The following is a 26,946-nucleotide window of genomic DNA, read 5'->3' on the forward strand; positions in this document are numbered from 1 at the left end:
GGACAGATCATTTGTTCAATTTTAACTGCAAGGGGAATAAAATGGGTGGAAAACATGATAGTATAGCTGTGCTCCGCTGGAGGAAGTGTTCCTCCCTCAATCCAACTTGCTGATCCTGTCTAAGGAATAGGACTTAAGAGCTTGTGAGAAAACGTGTGTAAGAGGATATAGGGGAAAATTGTTCTGTGGTATCTGGGGGAAGTATATATAGGCATAGCAGTTGGGCTCTGTTAACTATGGAAGTATGTATATTATTAAATTTTTCATCTCTTTCAAGACAAAGACATGACCTATTTTCTATATGGCATAGTACAAGGGATATAACACCAAAGGAAATCATATAGCTGTGATGGACAGGAAAATACAAAGAAGTGTCAAGGACATGGTACTGTTTTTGAGAGCTCCAGTACTTCATGGCTTCCCTGAAGTATTCTAGGACCTCATTACAGATTTTGGGGTGTCCAAAAGCTTAAAGGGCTGATGAATCCTGGAGCCTTAGTGGACTGCTAAACCTCCTCCCATTAAAGAAAAACATGTGGTTGAAACTGTGTTGGCTAAAAACCATGGAATTTTCTGCGTAACTTTATTCCTTCTTTGCCATTTTGTGTTGGATATCATGATCTGCCTGTTACATTTCAGCAAACGCAATAATTTCCTTTTAATTAGATAATTACCATGTTATTCATTGGTTTTGATCACTTCTAAATTCAGCTTTTGGTTTTAACAAATGCAGTTTCAGAAGATGATGGATTTTTACATTTTTAAAACCGCTAAATGTCCAGAAAGGATTTGTACACATAACAAAATTAAAGTAGGGATTATCTAGCACTGTGTGTGGGATACAGTATAATCTATACAGTGCATGGAAAAGAAACTGGCATTCTCAACTGCACTGCACACATCTAAGTAATAACAGGGTATGAGGCATACAATTTCATGGAACACCCACAATGAAAATTATTCTTTCCAAACAGAGAATTGTTTTGGAATAAGTTAGGTTAATTGGCACCATGGGATTCTTCTCAAGGAAGCACAGAACATTAAAATCTACACATGTGCATGTAAAATGATAAAGTATTATCTTCTTTCCCCTCTCAGCTCCTCAAATCTAAGACATGCTACCCAAAATCAACAGAAACGATTATGTTTTGTTGATTCAAATTTCCTTAGAATAAACTGGCAATTCTTCATCTGGTCAGCTTACAACCTGAGAGTCACTGCGCTGTTCCACAACTGCTAGCTGGGATATGGTTATCTAGTGCAATCTCTCACACAGAAAAAGATGTCTCTAGAGCTTTTGGCACATGCTTTTCCAAACTGTAAGAATCTATTTTTCTGTGCAAGAAACAGAGCTATATGGCGATAAGGTGCAGTCAAAGGACTGTTGTGCCCGTATTAGGATTAGAACCAAAATCTGCAAATGGTTAATGAGAAATCCAGGCACATTTCAATGTCATACAGTCCTCGGTTAAAACATTGATTTTTACAGTTTCTGAATACAGTTGAAGTATTATCGCTCTTTCAAAAATCATAAAGAACTTATCACTAATAAAGAAAAAAACTCTCCTTTTCACAAAGAAGGCTGAATTTCTCATGCAGGCTGTTGTGCTGTGTGCATTTCATTAAATGCTGAGTCTATTTCGTTGAAGTTTAAGGTCATTACAAACAAGGACATTCTACTTGGTTTATCTTTAAAATGCTCTGGACTTTCACATTTGACCATTTACACATCTTAACAATTATTTCTTTCCCAGTTTTCTGCCACAATTATGTCAAGATATTTAAAACCAATTAATAGTGATTCCTAGTAGGCAGGCCACAGGTGAGGTGTGGCGTCAGAAATGACATCTTCCATGCTGCAAATCTGACTGCAGCTCTTCTGGAGTCTTAAATGAGTAAGAAACCCCGTGTCCTCTGGCCCCATGTCTTCACATGTAAGTCCTGTGCTGAAGAATAGTCTTCATCACTTTCCCTCTCTGCAATCTCCAGTGGAAAGCTGAGGTATATACTGTTTGCCTTGTCATTTTTGCAACATAGACAAAACAGCATTTCAGTTTCTCACCAAAGACATTCCTAGAGTCTCCCCTTTCATTCTCTGAAAGAGGAGATCCAGGACACTAAAGAATACCCCAAAACGTATCACTGTTATAGGCCAATAATTTTATTTCCCTTGCCATTCTGCCTGGGCCTACACGCATACCTTAAATGGACTTACCATTGAATTAGTGTTAGTCAGAAGCACAGGAGCAAGACAGCAAATAGAATTTGCACTCAGCATTGGCGGAATTAATTGTAGAATAAAAAATGAAATCTTACACTGTTCATAATAGAATATATGTCATATTTATATTCTGTACTCTAACATGGTTATTTTAGAAGACTATCCCTATTGTTCATAGACAGATGGGAGCCTTGTCTGGTAGAACAAATGGGGTTCACTTTCCAGAGTTTTCACAATGTTTTTGAGTAACTCTGAAGAGTTGCAGGCCCATTGGGTTGAAGAAGGAAGAAATTTAGGTAAGATCTCCCAATTCTCTTTCCAGTCTTAAAGCTTGAGGAGAAGTACATCCTCCCACTGCTTCCCTGTCTCTCCATGCATCAAAATAATCCCCTCTTTGGGAGTAATTGGTCACAAATTTAGTAACCACTATGAATTTGGCTTTCTAGGGAGCAGAGAGCAGAAGATAACCTTTGCCAAGAATATAAACTAGTGCTTAGTGGAGAAGAGCCCAGCTTGCTTTGTGATGTCAAGGCAAAAAAGAAGTTCAAGAAAGATTCATTGATTTCATTCTCATCCATGTAAAAATCCAGAGAAAAATAAATTGAAATTACTGGACTTGGGTGGAAGGATTAGCAGGAACTGTGTGAATTGTGGGTCTTTTGTCAGCAACATAAATCCTGTGGGTATTGATGGACATTGTATGCGTTACTTACGTCTGTACATCAACATGACGCAAAACCAAATCTACTGTCAAGAGGAATATATATGAGAAGTTTTACCAGCGATAGATCCGAGCATACAATTCAGCAAATAACATAATCTGATTCTATTAACACACTAAGGTTTAAATAGATTTTTATTGCTGGTTTCTTATAGTTTTCTGCAGCAGTACTCCTCACTGCAAGGGCTGCCCCTTGAAACATGCTGTGCCAGTGCAAGGCGTAGTGGTATGTTTTCATTTTTTTAATTTGTATTTTATCTTGAATGATCTGAGCAATATGTATCCGTGTGATTAAATGTTCTGTCATGATACAAACATGAAGGCATAGCAGAAGCCTCACTACTAAGCCTGCATTCCTACAAAAAGGGTGCTTGTGATGACAAGGTGCTCATTTGACTCTGAGACACTCTGGAATAACTGCATAGCAGCATAGTTAGCATTTTTAATACCTAACAGTCTGTGTTCATAGTCTTATACTGAATGTACGAATTGCTATGTTCCACAGCACTCTTCATGGCATCACAGAAGATTCCTACCTGAATCACTGGATCACTCATGAATAAGATTTGTGCTCTGATATAAAAACTAACCAACATGCAGTATGGAATATATCTAACTTTTAACTCTTCTTAAGACTATTACTTGGAAATTTGCTGTGCATACACTTAAAATAATTGTTGTCAGATAGTTCTGTTTCTTTTTCACTGCAAAGAGAGTTGGCTGTTAAAATATTTACAAGAAATTATGTAGGAATATAGCATTTTAAATCCTTTGGGAATTAAAAAACCCACAGAAACTAGTCCTACTGATTAACTTGCAAATAAGGTGAAATAAAAAGGTGATTATGGCTTAGGATTTAGGGGAAGTTTCTGTCAGAATTTGTTTCTGGAAAGGAAAACTGTAGTCTTTAGAGTGAAGAAGCAGGTGACAGAGGTCAAGGAGTCTAACTCATATATTCTTAACAGTGATCTCCAGTACTACTTCTTTTGAGATTTTCTGTCCTTTTTCCCTTCCCTCCCCTGCCCTGCCCTTTCCTTCCTCAGAGGCTTTGCCCTTTATCACAATATTCCCATGAGATGTACTAAGAATATTTTACCACTAGCTCAAAAATCTCTACGCAAGTACAACGGTAATTCCATAACAGCAGTTTTAAGGATACTTATTTTGTAGGGAATTATACTCTGGGCACTGTGTGGGGCAAAGTGCAACAGAATGCAACCATTCTTGCTGGCTGCACAATTTATGACCCTGTAGTCAGCAGATACGCACCAGAGCCGCACCAGCGCCATACCAGAGCTTGGTCACAATCAAAAAAAGTAGCAAGAAACTGGAAATACTTTAAGGATCAGAGATGACAAGCAACAGAACATGAAGCCCAACTGCAGTTCCATACCTAATGAGCTAATTCAGTTTGTGGATTTATAAGTAGAAAACTACCATGTGACTACAGGGACTTGATTTTACCATTGGCAGTAGTAAGATGTAAATTTGGCTACTTCGTACAGTTCTGAGGTCCTTCATTTTAAAAGGATGTTGGGAAGTTGAATGATTGTAGGGAAGGACTGCAAAAATGATTTAAGGACTAATAGTTTTAGCCCCAGAGCTACTTAGTTTTTCAGAAAGAATTCTGAAAGCTGATTATAGCATTTAACTCCCAAGAGAAATGGTAGGCTCTTCCTTTTTTGTTGTTGCCAAATCATACCTATATGCCTTCCCTTCCAAACAATATATTTTGGACCAATATAATTTAGACCAATACCTGCTTTTGGACTCTGGAGACAAGAGAGTGAGTGAAAACTGATGTAATAGGTTGTGCTACATTTAATGCTGGCTGGTACTAATCTAAAGGTTTCCAAATCTTAGGAAATAATACAGTTAATAAGATAAAATACAGCCAGAGGAGTAAGGAAGTTTGGAGAACAGCTTGGCCATTCAGCATTTTTCTGTAAGTTAGATACAATCTTGTGTATAAGGTGACTGATGTAATAATAACAGATTCAGCACTGATACATCTACATGGGTACTAATATTTTCATCAAAAAAGTGTCCTTGCTACATAACTTTGAAGGAAAAACTGTAAAATATTGCTCTGTAACTAACAACTCTCTTCACCACAACATAATGGAGCAGTAAATCACCAGAACAGGGCTGCAGACTTTTAGTGGGGTTTTTTTCTAGTAAATGCTTATTCTTTTCTTCTACATACATGCCACATGTAATATTAATGGCACAGGTGATGGAATAAGTATTTTCTCCACTACAGTGGGCTATATACTCCTAAATAGTTGAGCCCAGGTGCATGTCTTACATTTGAGGTGCATGTCTCACTCATGTCTTCATGCAACTTTTGGGCAAGACTGAGGTTCACAGCTTCCTTCTTTTCACCACATTCTTGAGATACGGAAGTAAAGACTAACAGTGGCAGGAGGGACTTGGTCAAGTGCCCAAAACATCCACACATACTACAATACTTCTGTAGCCAGTGTGACACAAAATACATTGAAGAGTGCCACAGATGTTGAATTAGCAACTTCTTCATTAAAATCTATAAATGGCTTCCAACAACTAAGTTAAAACATAGAAGATGAGAAAAGCATTCCTGCTAACTGTGCTGTTGAAGAGGATGAGACATTGGGAAATGTTCAGAGAAAAACTGTTTCTTACGCTCTTCAGAGTTTTGGTTGTTTTTCGGAAATCCTGCATCTAATTTTCTCTTGAGTAGGCCTCCAGGAAGCACAGGCTACCATCATCCATTCATAGCATCTCTCTGTTATGAAATACTTCTACATGCTTGTGCTAATTCCTTCTGAGATACTGTCAACATATAAAATTGTCACTGATCTTTCATTTGAACGCCTTAAAATTAAATCACATAACTTTAAATAGATTTTACTGCAGCAACAATTTTCAAGAAGAGACCTCAGTGACTTTACTTAACATTAAAAGCCAATAGACCAATAAAACATATGCATCAGGTTGTACCACTCTTCTTAATTTCTATTTATATCCACAGACTGACAAGAAGCAACTCCAGATAATCCTGTTTATGTGCTTAGGTGATCAGGACCAGTGATGAAGCCCTATGAACTCACTCACAGCAATGTTAGGGGCTCCAAATGAATTTCATCAACACAGGGACCATTAGTTCCATCAGAGGAACAAAACAGCATCTTTTTAGGAGGATATCGTGGCTGACTGCTATATAATGCAGTCACCCCTCTTCCTCTGTTTTTGTATACTGCTTTCCTCCTTATCTGACTGCCAGTGCTGTGATGAGCAAAACGATATTAGTGAGATCAGAACTACAGCCCAGGACTATATTTTTATGAAGGAAATATGTCACTTCTGTTTCTTGGTTATAACAGCCTCAAGAAAGTTTTAAGTATATTCTTTGGAAAATCATCATGCAACTGATTGGCTGCTTTGTGACAATATAATGATTTTATCACTCCTAAATTTCCCCTTTACATATGAAAAAGAAGAGAAAATCAGCCACCACTATTTTACTCCATCTATCAGCATTAAAAATATCTTATTGGGATAGCTGCCCAAAACACTTTTCAGAGGCATCAATTTAAATTACCTTTCATTCAACCACAGCTGCATAACTATTATTTACTGGATACACCATATGTCTATAAAGTTTGAAAAAGTATTTTTACTATTGTCACTAGAGTTAAGTATTTGGTTTGTATTTCAGATACAGACAAAAAAAATAACAGAAACTGCTGTTTTCAGACACATGGTTATAAGAGAGAGTATTATTTTTAGGGAAAAATAGTTGTTTGCCTTTTCTTGCTACTATTGCTCCAAGGTCAGAAAAGAGGTGAACAGGTTTTGTTTATTTCAATTAAGAAAGCTATGTTAATTCAAGAATACCATTATATGGGTGATGTTCTACAGGAATTGACCAGATATTTGGGTTAACATCTATGAATCTGTGTAAAATGAACAGAGGACTCAAGGCAACATGTTACCTTGGCTAAACGCTTCACTGGAACATATGTTTGATCAGGGACAACTGAGTATTTATTGATTTCATTTTACTTTTTCACTTACACCGCTATATGAGAAGAATCAGGCACATTGAGCAAAAGCTATACATACAAATTCATCCACCTGACGCTACAGCATTTCTTGAGTTAGGACAGAGGACACGTTCAGCAATTCTCACATTCTGCATGTGGATGCAGTGGTTTAGATAGTGATTTGTTATAGGGTTTTTTTTAATTGCTGGCTGTACACTGACTGCACTGCCTGCTGGAAAATTGTCTATCCACACAATATTCTCCATTCTCTCTGATTTCTAATTTCAAAGTGTATACAGGTGAGTAAAACAAATACACTTTAAGTAGTCTATTTTGATGGAATAATTGCTACCATTGTCACAGTGATCTTCCATCCTTGTAGGTAAAGGACCAGGAACAATGATTACAGGAATCAGACTGCAGCAGATAAGCATAAACATGTTTAAGAACCTTTGTTTTAAAACTACCATTTGGATTCTATGGGGTTTGTTTTATTCTATTTATTTATTATTTTATATAATGTACTCATTCCTCAAATTCTTTCCCCTTTCTATTTAAGAGCTGGAGTATTGCTTCTAGGCACATTCCCTTTCTCCTTACCTGTGAAGTATATAAAGCCTCCGTTCTTGCCAGCCTGTATTAAACACTGCAATACAATTATCCAACAGTCACTGGACTGTTATCTCAGGAAATTGAATTAGACTTTCTAGCTTACAGAACATCAAATTATTTACACAAAATGTTATAGTTGAAACAGATCCAGATTAGAGTATTAAATGATGGTTAGGGTAGTAAAGACTAAAAAGATCAAGTGACTGATTTGAAACAGAACTAAAAGTCGAATCTGAATCTGAGGGTAGCTGTTGAGAGTCTTATCAAGTTGGCTATTGCCTATTCAGAAGCATGGAAAATCAGTTTTCTCTTTAGCCTTTCCTCTAAGTTCCAGCTGTAAAAGTTTCCTCAAGGAAGGTTTGTTTGGACCAATAGCAGTTCTGGGGAAAGTTTCAGTGTCGGTTTTTCACAAGTACAAACTATCAGAATTTTCAGTTAAGAAATATGAAACAGCCTTAGACTGATGTTCAAAAATCCCCTAATAAGTCCCTTCTGTTTTGGTATCTTGAACATAATGGTTACCTATGGAGGCAGAAAGGGAAGTGTTCAGCAAATCACAGAATCATATAAATTGGTTCTTTTCCTGAAAAAGGTGTAATACATTTAATTTCTCTCTCTCTTTCAACACAAACTACAAACCTCTGACATTTCCTCTCAGAAAAGACTATCTTAATTGGCTTACTGCCGTTATAGCTGAAACACAAAATAATTAGTTAGCATGTGCTATGTATTTTAAATCAATACAGTTTGTCACAATTATTATCTAAGATTACTCTGTCAAGAGTATGTCAATATATCTTTCATCCATGATGGCTTTATGTTATATAGTCCTGACTGTTCTAGACAAAACCTGATTGCAATTTAGATTTGCTTTATGTATCTGATTTTACTTGGATTACCACTCTAAAATGTGACAAGGAATCAACATGGAACAATGCTTAAGACATTTTCAAAGTAAAATATTCCCCAATAGACTTACAAGTTTTCCATTAGTACTTACCCCATGTCTAGATGTAATTTCTTACCTCCACCCTCCAATGTATTCCCATCAGTGCCCATTCACCATTCACTCCCCTGACCATTAAACTCTCAAATACATGCTGGTTTAAAGCAGCCTCCCGCCAAGGCAGCTTGTGCTACATTTGGGGTTGAGCCAAGAGGGAGAGAGCACCACTGCCCCTCTCCTGGGGGTCCCTGAGCACTTCCAGGCCCCCTCCTGTGTCCAGCTGCCAGGGCATTGATGAGCACCTGCAGATCAGGGGAGGCCCTGAGCCAAACTTGCTCCCACTGGAATCACAGCAAAACTCGGCTGAATTCAGTGGGATGGAAATGAGCTCAAAGAATGAAAATATAAAGATAATGCTGTGGGATGCTGGTGTCGGATAGTTTCTTCTGAATTTAAAATGAGGAAAAAATGAAGTGAAACAGAAAAAGGTGATGACAGGTATAAGATGCTATGTTTTCCCTCCCCAAAAAAAGGAAGTTTTCACTTCTTTGCCAGACAGAACCGTAGTGACTGTTGTCATTATTCTCCTTTCTCATTATTTAAATTTAAATAATTTCTGAAAAATGTTTCTTCCCTTTTTCCCCATATACAGGCTAAATTATAAACAGGTAGAGATAAGTATAAAATCCAACCTTTATTCCACTTTGAACAAGCTTGTGTATATCCAAAAAAGGTTCCTTGAGTATGTCTCCTTCAGGACTGAAAATCTTCACATATCCTTCTTTCTCAAGAATAAAGAGGCGATGGGATCCATCCCCACAATGTACGGCTCCAACAGGCTGCCTCAGTCCACTCACAACCTCCTGGATACAGAAGCAGTTGTGCTTGTGTTTTCTAAAAAAAAAATAAAAAAAAAAGTGAGAAATTTCTTCTTTCTTGTAACTATGACACAACAATGTCCCTTAAAAGATAAAATGATTGTTCTGCAGTGATATTAAAATCACAGTTATATGATCCACAGTAAATTATTTCCCTAAATGTATGCAAGTAGGTAATACTGAAAATCAATCTGAACTTCACTTGAGCAAAATTTGGTTTCTATACAAGAAAGAGAAAATCAATTCATCATATCTGAAACGTAGAGGAATAGGAGAGAAAAAAATTGGTAAAAAAAAGGAGAACAATTTGTAAACACAAAATTTCTACCGTACAATAAACACAGTAAATTCCAGCAATTTCATAAAATTTGGCTTCTAAACCCCATTTAAAAATAATGGCTTATGATGGGACAATCTAATTTAATTATTTTCACGACTAAAATTAATGAATGAAATAAATTGAAAGTTGTGAAATAAATATTTTATTAATAAACTTATCATAGTTGTTTAGTAATATTAAATTCAGGTAGAAATGACTTCCTAGAACTACATACGATCCCGAGGGTGGACCATAACCAAGATCCACAGGGTGGATCAGACCAGGATTCTAACACCTTTTCAGCAACGCAAATATCAAATGGTACTGAAATATTGAAGCTAACGTAACTTTCTCTTTGACGTACGCTAACGGCAGCGAAAGAAAGTAACATCTGGAAAACACAGCTGCTGAGCATAAGCACACACTGAGCTGTTTCACTGTGAAAACCACAGGCTTTGCTAGGGTTTTTTTTTCAGATTAAACAGCATTTATCTTTATGAACCTGCTGATCTCTTCCTCTTTGTCATATTCTTCCATGTGGTCCAGGGAGTTAGAAGCTGGCCCTCGCACTTGTTTTCTTGGAAAATCTGGGAAGCATACACCACCATCCTTTCTTGCATAGTAAAAGCAAAAGTCATCAGCTGTAGTTTGGAGAAAACCTTCAAAATGCAAAAGAGCATACAAATATTTAGTGTGTTGTCATGTCTGCAGTTTTGTGCCATCAAGCTAATCTTTAAATAGATTATATATTGAATGAAAAAAGGAAGTAATTTTAAACAAAGTGCTATCTGCAAAAAAGGCCTGCTCGGAATAAATACAAACTGAGTAGATTACCTTTTATAGTTTATTCATCCGTATTTGTATTAAGCCTTATTTTCAGTGTGCTTAAATAAAAATACCAATTCATTCAAAATGACACTACAGTTCACTTATTAAAATATTAAGAGACAAAGTTCAAAGTTGAGGCTGTGATACACTTTTCCCTGATTTTTAACCCTACTAAGTGTCTTATCAGCTGTAAAATAGATTGAGCAGCTTTCATTTAACCTCCTTTTTTCTAAAGTGGCTTTGAGTAGTAAAAATTTCAGTAAAGACTTCAGTAAATGACGTGCAGTAAACACTTTGTGGAATGCTGGCAGCAAAGGAAATCAGTCGGAGAGGTAAATTATTAGTTGTCTCAGAAAGTGAGAAGTACTGGTGAAAACTGCACTGTGTTGACATGCAGTTGGCCTCTGGTCGAGTCCCAGCACTAGAGTGGGTGAACACAGTGCCCCATGGCAATGTCTGCTTCCTCAGCCCCATCCCCTGAAAAGGGTGCTATGTTTCATGCTGCATTGGAGTTGGCTTTAAGCTGGCTGGATGAAAGGTGGTCTTTAGGTTTTAGGTTAAAATGGGAAGGAGTTTTGAGACCCAGGGCAACAAGAAGTTCATAAAATGAGAGCCTTTATACTGATATTACACTATGTTTAATGACAGCAGAAATACCTATTTCTGTCCACAAACTTATTTCTAGTAATTTCTATCCAGTTTTTAATTATTAGTATTAAATCTGAGAAGACAGAATTTGGCTAGTTATACATTTACTATTCTAATAAAACATTGTTAAGATAGTATGTCTTAAGTTACCTTCATTCCTCTTTGCATTATTGGCATACTGTGTTAGGATGTAGTATGGTCCAGGACATAACTCACAGGATACCCGGAATTAGCACTTAATTGGAATTAGAGGCCTAATTTATGCATGGCTTTACCACTCATGAATAAGGCAGTAATCCATAGATCTTGGCTATAAAACCTCTGGCTTACAACATACAATAAGAGCTGATCAGGGACAGCTGTGTTGCATTGAAAAATGCCAATTTCTTAAACGAAAAGCTTTTTCAGAAACATTATCAGTTTCGACAAAATTTTGGTTAACAGGATGTTTCTGGTCCAAACTCAACCTTCTGGTCTAAATGAAAAAGAGAAACAGACAGCAAACCTCATATCACTATACTCCAATGTCTTGTAATTAGGGTGTTTCATTAGGAAGAGGAATATTCAGGTCAATGTCCCTCATCTGTCAGGCAAGAGCTTGACCCTAAGTCTCCCATTTCCCAAGTAAATGTCCTAACAACGACTTTATTAGCTATCCTGGGGTGGTCTCTCTGTGGCTTTCTTCATGGAAAATTTCGAAAGAGTTCAATTTCTTCCTTATGTGGAATAGGAAAATTTTTTAGATCCCAGAATTTTTGTGGGGTGGAAAGCCTTTCCCACCCAACTATACTCCTTTTCATATGCATCTTCCTTGAAAAATGTTGGAAAAATAACATGACAAAGCCTGCCTTTGGTTTCTATAACATAATATCTGGAAACACATGGTAGTGTGTTATGGTGTAAAAGTTTAATTACCATGATTTGGAGCTTCAGTAAATATCATCTCTGAGGAGCTGGTTTTAATTTATAGTAGTTATTTGGAGAAAATGGGAGATATAATTTCAAGTGGAACAACTGGAGAGGAACTCTGATATAATCATGGAGTAGTATTCCAAGGCTTGTAGGTACAATGCCAAAGTCAAAAGTAATCTAAAATCTTACTGTTGAATTATTTGACTTAAGAACATACAGTTTTGTCCTCGAAAATTTATTTCTCTAAGCACAGTGGGTCATTCAAGAAAATGCAATAGCAAATTAGAGGTGTGCAATTTCTAATGATTTCTAGAATTTTTCAAGTATAACATCTACTATTTACTAAAGATAAACTACTCTTGGCTTGAGTGTTATCTTTAGTCAGAAAAACTGAGAGCACACTATGATTGTATTGTCTACTCAGTACATGTTAATTTCAAATAACAATCAGATGCAAACCTCACTTGACTAACGCCTTATGCAATGCCGTATCTTACATGTAAGACTAAGCCCTTTTCCTCATGAAATATTTTATCATGCACTGAAGTACATGTTGCACAGCAGTTGCCTTTTGCTATTTAGGAAACCCCTCAGCAGGTTCCAACAAAGGAGACGGCTTATGTTCATTTTCCTTAGAAATGCTCATAAAAAGTGGGGTGAAACTGTAAATACTGTAAATACAGTTTCACCTGTGTATTAGGGATGGAATTTTGTCCTATAAAAAACACAGTAATTTACCAAATAAAAATAAAACTGCTTGTGTTATATAGGCTAGATTCGACATACTAACAGCATCACCGAAGACAGAAAAACATTTGCTTCTACTTTCCTATCTGCTTGTAGCCATTTAATGTTCTCTTTATCGTGCTAAAATTCTAGGGTCTTTAGTGTAGAGTTTGCCATTTTGTTCAGGGTTTGTACAGTGTCCAGAAGAATGGTCCCTGACAAGTGCCCCTAAGCACTAGAATTGTTTGGAGAAAAAAGAAAGGCCATTTTGCTCAGTCTGAGTTTATTCAAATACAGCTCTGTCACTGTCTTCTATGAGAACTATGCCTAATAAGGACTGCAACATTTGGTCCTGTGTGAATTTCTGTATTTATTACTTTATTTTAAAAGACTCATACATATCATTACAAATTTCATGCCAGCTGTGTGTTGACAGAGCTGTGCCCGTGTTAACCAAGAAAACTGAAATCACAAAGGAAGATTAAACATGAAGTTTAATTGATTTTGCACAGGCTTGCATTTCTATGCTTTTAAAACTTTCTGTCTTGCAAAAAAGAATCAAACTACAGACTTTCCACTTAGGCAGGCTTACACTGAAGGCTTTCTGCATTCACCTTTATTAAAAACTGTCAGAATAGGTTGCATCATTTCAAGCCTTTTCAAAGGAAAACTGCTCTCAGCTGATCCTGACCTCCTCTCTCCACTCTTATTTGCAGTCAGTTATTCTTCACACTCTATCTTCCTTCCTATCCTACCTTCACCAAATTTCACTTCACTGGATTCCCTGTTTACCCACACACCCCATCCCACCCCCACCTCTTTGATACACAGCTCAAATGTGATAGCATTTGTCCCGGTCTTCACAGCAAGTCAAGTTCGTATTCACTCCCTTCCTTGTTTGCACTGCACACAGGATTGAGTATCATCTACTCATCTGAGTAGACCTACATTGGCTTAGAGAGCATCTGGAGGTCAGGCTCACCTGCCTTATTCCTGCTACAACCTTGAGCATATAGTTCAGTATTGTGTAAAAGCAGCATTTTCCTGGTTTGATTGGGTTGGGGGTTTTTTTTCCAATTTGCACTTTTGACAGCTAGATGTGAATTTTTTCACAAAACCCACATTCTCCTCACTCTTCTCAGCTCTCAGTGACAACTAAATCGAAGAGGTGGTACCAGACTGATAATTTCAAAATGTCATAAGTTCAGTGTAGTAAGCTCACATCATTTCCTACTGGTTTTCAAGTGACTAGTGGCCCTCTTCTCATACTCACCCATTGCATATACCTGCATACACACAGTGCCGGGGTTAATCCCCTCGATGCTCTTGTTAGCAGCAGCATCATTATGAGCCACTACTATATCTCTGCAGGTTGACCATGTTGTCTGTGACTATTAGTTGACTATGTTAGAACTTCTGGAAGTGTTGTGTGACTTGCAGAATTTCTTAGATTTCCAGCATTTTGGGCTGGGGTGCCTCTGGCATTTAGAAATTCTTATCAAGCATCTATTCTGGTAATGCCTGGATTCAGACCTGGGCCTGCACCTGAATTCACCCACAATCGTCTGGAACCCATTTCTTCAAATGAAAGTGATGGAGAGCACATAGTTCAAAATCTGTCCAACGTCCTTGGGTGGCAGAACGCGCTGGGACTGTGGTTAGAATATGTCACTTCCACTGACATGGATCAAGTTTCTGCTCATGCCTAAAGAGAGAATCAGCCATGCCTTTCTTTACTAGCTATATTAATAATAAAAAGTCTTCTCTTATAACCTTGGAAAACTTAAAATTCACATTGATTGAAGATATTTCATTAAGTCGCTTCACTCCAGTGTCTCCATTAGTAATCACTTAAACTGAAGCTTACAATAAAGATCAGATGAGAAGTAATGAGAACAGTCACCTGGGATGAAGCAGGGAAGTTCTAATCTCATAGACATTGTGAAATATTACACCCTTTTGCGTTAACATATCCACAGAATCTTAATTATTGTTATAATTCTGCTTGAATAAAGAATCGGGTCCGCTTTTTCTTTGAATATTCCTAAAGAAGCCAACGGAAGTTCTGATAAAAGCCAGAACTGGTGGGTAAACTGCTGTCTTCAAAAAAGTTAACCAAGGATCTGTCAGAGTTTTCAACTTTGCCAAAAGAGACCGAACAATAAATGAATTTCTGGAGCTAACTCAAGAAAAAACCCTGATGTAGAAGTCCCCAGTCTTCTTGGCTAATAGGTACCGCTGAATTTTCAATTCCAGAAAAGATGCTTGCTATCTTAAATCACTAATAATATTTCTCATCTGTGCAGGACTTTAGGGATAAAATTATTTTTGCAGTCAGTAATTTCCTTGAACTCCTTTGTATTGGCATTCAGAAACAATTAGCACTCCCTAATGGAGGAAGAGTAATTATTTCACTTTTTAACAAATGCACTCTGAATCGCTGCCAGAGACCTTGGGTTTGGGGGCCTGTTAATTTCCAACTCTTTGTTTAGTCCTCCAGGCTAAGCTGAAAACACAGCTTCCACATTTTCTGGTTTTTTCTTTCTTTTGCAGTAAATATTATTATGGCTACATGGGTCTCACAAGTAAAATAGAAAACCCAAATAAGTTGCTATTTTAATTATTTGCATTTTAGAATGTGTAAGACTATTAAACTATATTAAAATTCTACAGGCCATCTTCTCAAAAAGGGTGACCTGAATCTTAATTAATACCTTCAGGAAATCCTAGTATAGGTATCAACAACCATATGTACCAGTCGAATCACCAAATTAACCCTGTTGGTGGGTGTAAGTATACAACAACTTTTTGTTAGTACAACCTACTTTCAGAACAAGTATTTAGAATGATTATTAGCATCTGATTGATGTAGGAATAATCCTATTTTAACTGACGCTAAAGCAATGTAAGCTCTTTTCCTGCAAAGCACTGTGCTCTGCCCAGTTCTAGAGTTATGCTTTCATCTGGTTATCTTTCAAGGCAACCTGGGTGGTCACAAAAAGCACTTGACATCTTGATGCACTTCAGCAGTTTTACATATACACAAACTTTGTAGAAAAATAAATTTGTCATTCGTCACCACATATGTTGATCTGAGGAGTAAGGTTCCTGTGGCTATAGCTCCTGTGCTGCTGAGCCCTTTCTCATTCTCTCTCCCTCCCTCCACCTCCTCTTTCTTTCTCCCTTTTCCCTCTTTCACTTTTTCCAATTAAATTGTTTCTCATAAACACAGAATTTCATAAAACAACTAAGAGGGACTTGCTCTGCAGAATATGCTCATCATTTGTACCAGCTACAAACTCATGTCAAAAAAAATCTTTGTGGTGACTTCTTATATGGGCCAAACATTTAGAATATCTAATCTGTTATCGCTGTTCAGCAGGCAGTCTTGGCAACTATGATCTGTGCTGCTTTGCTTTGGGGAATGTGATAAAGAGCAAGAAACAGCTGGTTTAAGAAAGCCTTAGAAACATCACTTAGTTTATAAAGACAATAATAATATTTTCATATTTGAATGGGTTGAGATACATGTTAAACCACAGTAAAGGAAAAAGTAAGTCAATTCAAAATGTTTTCTCAAGTCAATAAAAGAACACGGCAAAAAATCTCTGCACTCTTGGGATTTCAGAGAAAACAAGTACACAGTGTACACACGCAATTAAAAAACCCTCCTCCGAATCCCATCCACTTAAACTATCCCCTTTACCCAAACATGTTTATATTACATCACAAAGCTGTGTTCATATGTCAAAAATGACTATTCACAAATTCATTTTTCATATTGCTATCAACTCTTTTTTCCAGTCTGTGTTGCTAGTGAAAAAAAAAATCTTAACCAGTTTAATTATTTTCTCCTGTGTGGCATTATTTCTAAGTAGTGTTTGGACAGGGAAAAAAGCATAGTTTAAAAATGACAGACTTAAACATATAAATAATTTACTATTGAGAATACCAAAGATGTTATTTAATAGAATAGTGTATTAAAAACAGTGTTTCTAAAAGAACCATCTTCTGTGGTTATTTTGTTGATATAGTTACAAGTGATAGTACTCGTTTGTTGATGGCCTTAGACAACACGGGTCAAATTCTGGTTTTGGTTAGGTCTAGCTAACTCTGCTGACTACAGTGAGGAAGTATCAGGTTAGTTAAGAATTTGGTTGTTAACAGCATGTTAAAAGTGATTCAAAGATCACAGAAGTCTATCGAATAGCTCCCTTTGATTTCAATGGGCTTTAAACTCTGTAGAAAAAACATCAGTTTCTAGGATAACAAAACCAGAAAAAACACTTCACTTATCAGCTTTTAGTCTACAGCAAACAGCCAGCATCCTTTATTTCTTGCATTTTAAAGCTATCTAACATTTAGTATAGCCTTTTGGATGGCCAAATGCTTGTTTACGTGATTTGAATGAACACAGCAGTAGAACATAATACAGCAGAGGTAATGGTTTCAGGTGCTTCTGACAACAAACAATCCTGTGTTTCATGGAGAGTTTAATAGGAAGGTGGCAAGAAAGTGCTCAAAATATTCATCTCACTACATAAGATCCACTGTGAAGTCCCTGAGATATTCTGTCTTTGGCTGGGCAAAATCCCCCCATGATATCAATGGGGATTTTACCTAGTGAAGAACTGGATCTATAACTGCTCAGGCCATATCAACACTTCAAAACAGACATCCTTTAACCCCATAGTTGGTTATAGGTTTTACCTGGTATGTGACCTCTGCAAGTATAATAGAATTCTTTACAATAGTCTTTGCACAGGTAGGGAAGAGTTAGTTCTCTTTCAGGCGTTTCTCCTTTCTCAGGTGAGTGGAATAAGTTCTGAGCGTGAGGTGAGCAGTGTGCACACTTGATTTCCTCCAGTAGCTTCGCACATTCTGTGTTGTTGGTAACAGAAAGTATCTGCAAGCCACAAACCAGAGACAAATAAGCATATGACCTGTTTCTCCATCTTACACAAAAAAAGATTGCACAATCTAATGTAATAAATAATGCTAGTGGAGCCAATAGAGTTAGTATAAATGCATCATGTTTCATGTCACTGTTCTGGAAGTGCAAAAATTATTACGATGAAATGTGCAATATGCCATTAGTACAGTGAGATTTTAAGTGCTTGCTTCTCTTTCTCAGATAAGAATCATAGTACTCAAGTTATTTTATGGACTCACGCCTGCAATCTCTTAATCACATAGGCAATCTCTGAGCTAGAGGAATCATTTATATAAGGAGGAGGTACATGAGCAGGCCTTTTGCCCACTTCTCTTACGAGAAATACTTAAAAACCTAACTTGTAAGGTGACCTATTCAAATATTTAGAGACTAAAAATCAAAATTCTACCATCAAAACACACCAGGAAAACCATATCTAGGTATTTGTTACATAGGTGCATCTTGCATTTTGGTTACTGAAACAACTGCTGCGGAGTTCAGCAGGTGCCTTGGGTTTTCATCTTTAAATGCTGCTCTGCTTTTTGCTCTCTCTCATGCAAACTACTTGGAGGCGGGAAAAGCTGTATGTTTTCAAATATTTCTTTTTATAAGTGAAAAAGTAGAATTTGAAACTGTAACTTTGCCCTGAAAAAAGAGCATATATTATGCATATATGCACACTTGAAGAAGCACGAAACCACGACTGGTGATGTGTTTAAGTAAACACGGTAGTGTAAGGAGCGCAATGTCATCAAATCATGAAAAATAATGGAAAACAGCATAGTTGTCTTTATTAGTCTTTGAATGCAGTGCACTTTGTTAGTCTATTGTTAACCACGTGGATTGTTTTTTGATCATTCATCCCAAAGGTGGGTAGTGGGAAATGTGTTCACGGTTGAAAGGGACAAAATCTGATCCAATGCAAAAACAAAGCTCAGGTTCTTTCTGTTGTTTGTTTTACGCAGTTATAAACAAAGTCTGTGAGACACTTGTATTAAGAAATATCAACATGGTAAATATTGATATTTTGTGAAGTTTGTAACTATTTGTAAATAGCTCATTTGAAAATATTACCACACTTTCGCTACAGTTCGTCTCTCTCAGCTGATTTGTAGAAGGACTTTCCAATGTCAGTCCCGTGCAACATAACACAGAAAGGAATTATCTAAATTACTTTTGATAAAATGTGCATGAAGACTCTTGATACATTTGAGTATGCTGTCTCATAGGTCAGTTCTCTTTTAGGATGCAGTACTTTGATAAAACAGTTCTGAACTCAGCATTTTATTTATGGATATAATTACATAAACCTCAAACACTTGAGAGAAATGCACTCTCCATCGTTTTAAGCAGATAAGTTTTCAAAATATTACACAATATATGGCCTGTACAGGTACACAAAATCCTATTTAAAGGAACCTTAATTTAAAAGACAAACTCTTACCAGTAAAATTCAGTCTTACCATATATATATTGTCAAAAGGCCGTCTGAGTTTAGTGGCGTGGTTGGACCACTGATTAGGAGAACATCATTTGGCTTCTACCCTTATTCTGGAAGTGCTGCCATCGGCTTCAAAAAGAAATCCTCCAGCTTTGCCAGGATCATTAAATGCATTAAATGTTCTGTTCTTTAGACTATCTGTTCTCAGACTGTCCTAAGCTTCATAGCACCTCCAATTAAGTAATGTCTCTAACATCTGCTGTGCATGGTTATTAGCTGTCTTCAGACCCTTCTTGGGAATGTAACTGTCTTACATCTCTTTGAAAAGGTTCATCATCTTTTTTTTCCCCCCCCCAAACCTTGAAGACAGTCATTAATTGACTGCACATTGCATGTATGGCAAAAGATTTGCATTGGCCCTGAATTCTTTCCATAGCCCCAGTCCCTTCTTTCCTGAAAAAGTTTAGATTCTTTTTGCTAGATTGCTCATTTGGGCCATAGCAGCAGAACTGTTAACCTAAGTCTTCTTTCTTCAGTTTCAGATGTTGTTCTAGATACGGTAGATCTAGGGGAAAATGCCTTGAAGCCAAGAACTAAAAATATAATGATAACTGCAATATACTATAACCAAAATACATAGTAGCTAAAACTTTGAACTTGACTTAATACTGCCTAGGATTGCAATCCAGGTAGCAGAGAACAGGCTTCATATGCTTGCAGTAATCCACACTGCTGGGTCAATCTTCTGCTTTAGCTGGACTTTCTTAAGGCATGACAGCATCCTGACCTTGGTACTTTGCATTGCTGGGGTTCTGATGGGTAGTGGCCTGTATCACCGAGTCAAGTTGTCTGTCAAACAGAACAAAGTCTGAAGCCAACAGGGGATGATCGAAAGCACTATCCATAAATGCTACTTCTTAAGAACGTTACATCACCAAGGAGCTGGGAGCTCCCCTAAAGTAAGGATGAAATGACCTATTTTGGTGTTTCCACCAAAGGAAAGTGTATCATGACTACAGACTTCAGAGTACTTGCCTATATTCAGTAGTGTCACCTGCTTTGCAAAAGCCTCAGATGTTGATCTCAGGCAGTAGGCTGTCTTGTGTATGATGGAATGTTTAGAAGTACAAGTAAATATGAGATATTACTAGGTAAATATTCAGTGTGTTTATTGAATTAACTCCACAGTGATGCAGATAGAAAACAGTTCTACTGGAAGACTCCAGGATGCATTGTGAAGAGGGAAAAAAAAACGTAAAAAAATTACAGGGTAACAAAGCTAATTTACTGTTTCTTGTGGAAAACGTAATTGACATTGCCTGGTGATACAGGAGAAGTAATGCTTGCCAACATTTCAGTCCTCAAAGTTAAGACAAAAGGATCCTAATCCCCCTGAGCAGCTGCTATCCAGGAATTAACCACAGGAATTCACCCCCTCATGTCATTTCTGGAATGAATCTTGGTCATATAATAGCTAATCGGAAGATTAAGGAATGAGAGTCAATCAATTATCTGAAAATCAAGTACAATGTTTTTTAACTTTTAGAATGCTCCAGCAAAATAGGGTGGTAACATTTGCTCTGTGTGAGGTCTGATGTATAACTCTGTCCTGGCTGGGAGATAGGACAACCGTTTTATTCTGAATTTCAGTAAATCAATAATGTATTTATCCTGGAGTTTATTAAACTAGTTCTAAGTGAAAGCTGAAATACTTATTTGAATGAAGTTTTTTTCTGTTGGATCTCTACTTTGAAAATGACCTTAAAGTTGACAATGGCTTTGGTCTTTTGAAGAAATGTAAACTAATTTCCTGCTTCAATTTTTAAAGTCGTATGTGAAACCATCAAACTGCAGTGGTTTAAACTAACTGTGCTCTGGAAAATATGTAAAACTTCCAAACATTTATTGCAACATGCCTAATAATGATTATGCCTGCTGCTGACTAATTTACAACATCTGTAAGATCATCCTTTAATCTCTAGCCACATGAAAGTAAACTGGGTAGACTAAAGGTAAGATAAATCCTGGAATGCGCAGGAAATCATAGCATACTAAATTGGTTTATCAACAAAAAGAATAGTGCAAAGAAGAAGAAACAGAAGACAAAACGATAGAAATTCTGTACATTGAATATTGTCACCAGTTTCGTGTACTCTGTCATACCTAGTTTGAGAAAGGCAGTGTAATTTTGATGTTAAGATTAAAAAAAAACCCCAACAGTGAAATAAGTAATTGCATGAGGCTGTATTTGATATAGAGGCATTTATGGCTAAAAATCATATGCTTACGAGATTGTTCAGCTGTTGGGTTGAACATATGCTTCTTCTGTATTATAGTGCTGGATTATGTCATTAAAGAGTTCGGTTTCAATTTTAGGGTAATATGTAAATAGATCATTGTACTAAGGCAGCTGTTAAAGGGACCCCAAGATGAGTTATTTGTTTAGTTGGATGTGTTCAACAATAGCCTTTGTTCGTGAAAGAGCCAGAGCAAACAAATGATTGTAAAAGGGCACACTTGAAAACAATTACTTTTCACCCATTCCTTGACAGCCTTGGCTGTGAAACCATCCAAGGTAGAGAGGACTTCTTTGCCTGTCAGGCTGTCAGGAAACTTTTAGAAAAACTGATATTACAATGTTTGACTGGGATGTAGTAGCCCTTCGTAAACAAGGCGACATTGCAGAAAACTAGAAGGCAAAGAGTTAAATGTCAACAACAGGATGCAAAAATCTTACTTGAGCCAGCGCAATGCTGTATCTGCTCATCATGGTAGCTCCAGTTTTGTTGCCCAAACCGCAGGCAATGGTAGTGTTTTCATTATAAACACAGATCAATAAGTTGGTGAGAAATTCTCAAAGAATGGTGCCTTAACTAAGAAGCTCTTATGAAAATCTCTGCTGAGCATGATCAATTCTTTTTTTTCTTTTTTTAAAGAAGTTGGCATTCAGATTTATGTCACCGCCACTCCATCCTGTAGATACAGGATGGAGTTTAAAAAACCTGGTATTGGAACTGTAGTAGAATACAGTTTCAGTAATGTGGGTTTAGCAAAGTTACATTCAAATATGTTCCATAATCGTTTGCCATGTCTTTTATGGTGGAATGACCACCTCATTGTGCCAAGTCTAAATTAACATTTTTTCTAAACATATATTGATTTGATAAAGCTGATTGGTGAGTTTCGTAAATGTTCATCTTCGGTGAAAACAGTCTGATTTTAAATCCCTGTAAAATAATGTCTGTTTAAAAGTGTAATCTCTATTTAAAAAACAGGTTCAACAGCTCAGAAGTAGCTGCTGTGACATGTATGGTCAATTCCTCACATCAATATCAGGTTTTCAGTACCCTTAGTAAAAAAACTCAAACCAAAACAAACATCAAAACAACAAAGGCAATTAAAAGATATTTTCAAGGAATAGTAAGAAGAGAATAAACCCTTCAACCGAATGTGTATAGAAAACTAACCAAAATTCAACTTCCAATTTACTGCATTCAGCCAATTACTACAAGGCTCTCCAAGCACTGAATAATCTTGGTAGCATATATGCCACCGAGACATTCAAACAGGGTGAATTAAGGACATATTTTCCAGTCCTTTTTCTTTTTTTCCCCTTTCTTTCTTTCCTTCCTTTTTTTCTTTTCCCAACTAGATCTTTCAGGTTATCTGTGTGTGGTTAGTTTATAGTTTAATTCAATTATCACACAGGAGCTTAATGACACTGTCTCTAGACAACATGAAGAAATATATCTGCCTTGAATCTCAAACTGCTGCTGCATATGGTATGAATAAAGAGAGATCTGCAGCTGAAAACCTGCAGTAAGACAGTTCTCACTCATCTGGGAATAGAGGGGGTAGGACAAATGCTCCCTCAAAAGGCATGAACATTTGGACAGAGCTGGGGACTGAAGGAGAATGATGTTCTCCAGTTTCACCCATTAGTGAACCAACTAACAAACACAATGGTGTTGTTGTTATTCTTTTGCCATAAGCAACAGGACTCTGTGTGTGGGCAGCAGTTTAGTGGGGAGGAGGATAAGTCGACCCCTTTTTGTCCTATTGATTTTTTCCTATTTGCATGACTTGAGCAAATTAAATGATGCAATATGGCTTTTTGTTACAAAACAAAGTGAGAGATACCACCCAGACACATATGTTGATTCGTAGAAGCTGTTTACATGAGAATGGAGTGAAATCTACCGTGAACTGAGCATAAAAATTCGATTCAGGCTGGGTATTTTTTTTTATTATGCTTGGGCCAGCAAGACTGAAACACAAGTTTTCCAAGAGTCTCTCAGACCTTGACAACTACAGAGTTGTAACTGAGGAATTCTTAATTAAACCTAAAACAGGATGAGGGGAAAAAGGAAAAAAGAAAAAAAAAAAGGAAAAAAAAGAGAAAAGAAAAAATAAAAAGACACCTGATTGTTTATTTCACGTGCAGTGATTCTTAATGACATTATTCAGCAACTTCCCTCCCCTGAGGGTACCCCTGGATGCAACAGTGTCCATCATAGCAGAGCTTATCAAACACGGTCCTGCGGGGTTAGGTACCAACGCCTTTGAAAATCCAAGCAACAGGCTGATAAGCAGGATTTAACTTGCTAAAGGATGCAGAGAACTGACAATTGTTAAGAAATCGGTGAGCAAAGAGGAGGTGCTTCCCTTCACATGACCGCAGCTTGAAATTGGGCAGGGAGGCTGCCAGGTGATGTGAAAAGAGACGTATGTCAAGGCACCTTGGGGGAGAGAGAGAGAACCCGCTCATCGGGGAGAGTTGTTAGACCAGGGTCCGGGAAACGAAACTTCAGGGGGCTTCTACAGCTAACGGTATGGGTACCCGCGAGAGGTGCATGGGCCCGGAGGAGGCTGCACACCACAAAGGTCTGGTACACCGGCACCATCTACTGCTACCCAAAACCCTCCCTGACCAAACATGTGGAACAAACTTGACAAGATTTGTCATCCCAGAAAAAACAAACGGAAAGCACCGCCAGTGAGTGTGCAGCCCCGCTGCTGCCGGTGCCCGGACGGCAGCCGAAGCCCCTCCAGCTCCTCCACCTTTCCCGGCACCGGTACCTGCACCCGGCCCGGCCCCCGGGACCACACCGGGACCAGCCCGGGGCCGGGGCCAGAAACTGGCGCAGCGGACAAGTAACTTCCAGGCAGAGCCGTCGGCGGCTGGCAAAGCGCTCCCCCCGCGGAGCGCCCGTCCCCTCCAGGGCAGCAGCTCTGCCGCAACCGGGCTCCCCGCGACTCCCGAGGACATGGATCAGCACCAGTGTCATGTTTCTGCTTCGACCTCACTTCCCAGGCAGAAGCGGGCGGTCGCCCCCCACCGCTGCATCCCCCCCGCCCGGGAACGCAGCAGGTTAGCGGCTGGTGCACGGGCTCCACGCGGAAAAAAATAAAACCAACCCAAACCCCCAAAACACCCAATAAGGTCCCAAATATCCCGGAAAGCCCGAGGCAGCCCCGGGGGTGCCTACCTTCGCCTCGGCGTGCAGCAGCCCCTGCGCGTCGGAGCGGGAGCAGCAGGACAGGCGCGGGTAGAGGCCGCGGCACATCGCCTCCCCGCCAGCCGGGGCCTCCGGGGACAGCACCCGCCGGTCGCGCTTCTTCAGCCGCCGCGGAGGGGTCCCGTTGAGGCACCTTCTCCTGCGGGCGCCGCTCTCCCCAAACTTGGCATCCCCCTCGAAGAAGCACAGAACCACGGCCACCAGCAGCAGCTTGAACGGCAGCATCTTGAGCATCATGCCTGAGGGAGCGTGTGAATGCACCCAAAAAAGGGGGGGTGGGGGCAGAAGGAGGGGAATCCCACGGACTTCTCTTTGCACTTCAGCTCAGGAAACCACCTCCCTCCCCCAGAAGGGGAAAAGTCTGGAGGAGAATAAGAGCGGCGGCAATTAAAAAGCACTTCGGTCACCCCCGCTTCCAAAAAGGCGGGCGCGGAGAAGGCAATGAGCGGGGGAACGAGCCCCCGCGCCCGCAGCGGGGGGATGCTCGGGGCCGGCGAAGTTGTGCAAGCGGCACAGGTTTAGCAGCTGCCGCTGCCGCGCCGAGGCGCCGAGGCTCGGGGCGGGCCGGGCAGCGGGCGGCGGCAGCCCTTCACTTGTCGTCCCATAGGAAGGGTGTCCCCGAGGCGGGACGGCGGCGGCCGTGCCGGGCGATGCCCCCTTCGCTGCGGCTGCGGCTGCTGCTGCTGCTGCTGCCGGCGGCGGCTCGCGAGGGCTCTCATGTTTCGCTCCCTCTTTTCTTCTTCTTTTTAAGCCGCGCGCGGGGAGGTGCTGCCACCGCGCGCCCTGCACGTCACCCGGCGGCACCGGCCGCGCGTGCCGCCCGCGCCGCCGCGGGGGCCCCGCGGGAAGCGGCGGCGCCGCGCGCCCCGGAGGACTCGCGCCGCGCGCGCGCACCCCCTCCCCCCCGCCCCCCCATAGAACTCCCCCCACCCCGACCCGCCCGCCCGCGCGCGCGCGCGCGCGAGCCGCAGGGGCGCGGTGAGGCGCGGGGGCACGCGGCGGCGCCCCGCCCTGTAGCGCTCCCCCGGCACCGGCCGCCCCGGGGGGTCCGGCGGTGTGGTGTCCCGTCCCGTCCCGTCCCTCTTCCCCCGGTGACACGGGAGCCGGGGCTCCCGCAGCGCCGGCGGAGGGGGCGGGAGCCTTCCCGCTCCCGGCCGGCCCTGTCTCGGCGGGAACCGGTGGAGCCGCGTCGGTGCCCTGCGGAAGGCGAGCGCTGTAGGTGGGTCCCGCTCCCCCGGCGGCTGAGGTACCCGGCCCGGGGGCAGCCGCCGTTGGGCCAGCCTGGCAGCGGGGCTGCCTCGGGTCTGCGTGGCCGCGCCCCCCCGAGGCATCCCCAAATGCCAGGGAAGGTTCCAGGCGTCGAGGGCCACAGTGGAGTGCGGCGGGACGTGCCGTCAGCTCCCGGTGGCTTTGGAGCGGAGCTTCGACATCGTTGCTTCTGCTAAAGGTGCAGCAGGTTTCTGTCAGCGCAATGGCGCTCGCTTCGTCACCCCAGCTGTGGTAACCAAGTTCAAAGCAGGACTGGTTGGTCATGGCGGCCATTGCTAATGGCAGGGAGGGAATGAGGTTTGGAGGGTGAGCGGAGCAGGAGACCTGTGTGTGGGAAGAGTGCGATGGACCAACCGAGTGTCTGGTGCTTGGTGGTAAGGAAGCACCTGGAGGACCAGGAGCCGCCAGAAAGTGAAGGGCCAACCCGGTGTGAGGCAAATTTGGGAAGGAGGAAAGTGCAAGCCCAGGGTAAAGACCGAGGTTCCTTGGGGAGGAGGTGCTACAGGGTGCTGAGGTGGGAAGAGGGACTTAGAGCTTAGCCACGAGGTGTTGGCTTCTTCCCATGAGGGAGAGGAGGGGGTGGAAATCCTCAGAGGCAGCTGTAGTGCGGGTGTAGCTACAGCTGCTGACTGGGGGGTAAAGGGCAGCTGGACAAATAGAGCCCCGAGGTGTATTTACCACAGACTTGCTGCTAATCCCTGAAATAGAGGGAAAAAATGGCTTGCTCTCCTGCATAAAGAACCCCCTTAGGAGGGAAAGAGGGAAAGAAGTATTGCATGGAGTTCCTGATGTGCAGCAGTGTTGTTTCTAAAGCAGCTAGGGCCTGTTACTGTTCGCCTCACGTTTATTTTTAACCAAAGAAAATGAGTCTCTTCAGATTTACGTTTGAGCTCTTAAACAGTCTGCACTGAACTAAATAGGAATTTGTCATGGACAAACAGTACA

General features: G+C 40.3%; 1 protein-coding gene across 1 annotated transcript in view; it reads right to left on the reverse strand.

Annotated features, from left to right (window-relative positions):
* The window catches only part of HHIP (hedgehog interacting protein), a 73,853-nt gene extending 48,257 nt beyond the window's left edge, over positions 1-25,596 (reverse strand). The window contains exons 1-4 of the mRNA XM_030493095.1: positions 24,703-25,596; positions 17,550-17,745; positions 10,228-10,384; positions 9,221-9,422 (exon numbers count right to left, since the gene is read on the reverse strand). Coding sequence (XP_030348955.1) covers positions 9,221-9,422; positions 10,228-10,384; positions 17,550-17,745; positions 24,703-24,969 — 822 coding nt within the window. The 5' untranslated portion in view covers positions 24,970-25,596. The remainder of the gene's footprint in view (positions 1-9,220; positions 9,423-10,227; positions 10,385-17,549; positions 17,746-24,702) is intronic.
* Positions 25,597-26,946: the final 1,350 nt, after the last annotated feature.

This window comes from Strigops habroptila, chromosome 7 (assembly GCF_004027225.2).
Source record: "Strigops habroptila isolate Jane chromosome 7, bStrHab1.2.pri, whole genome shotgun sequence".
Taxonomy (NCBI): Eukaryota; Metazoa; Chordata; class Aves; order Psittaciformes; family Psittacidae; genus Strigops; species Strigops habroptila.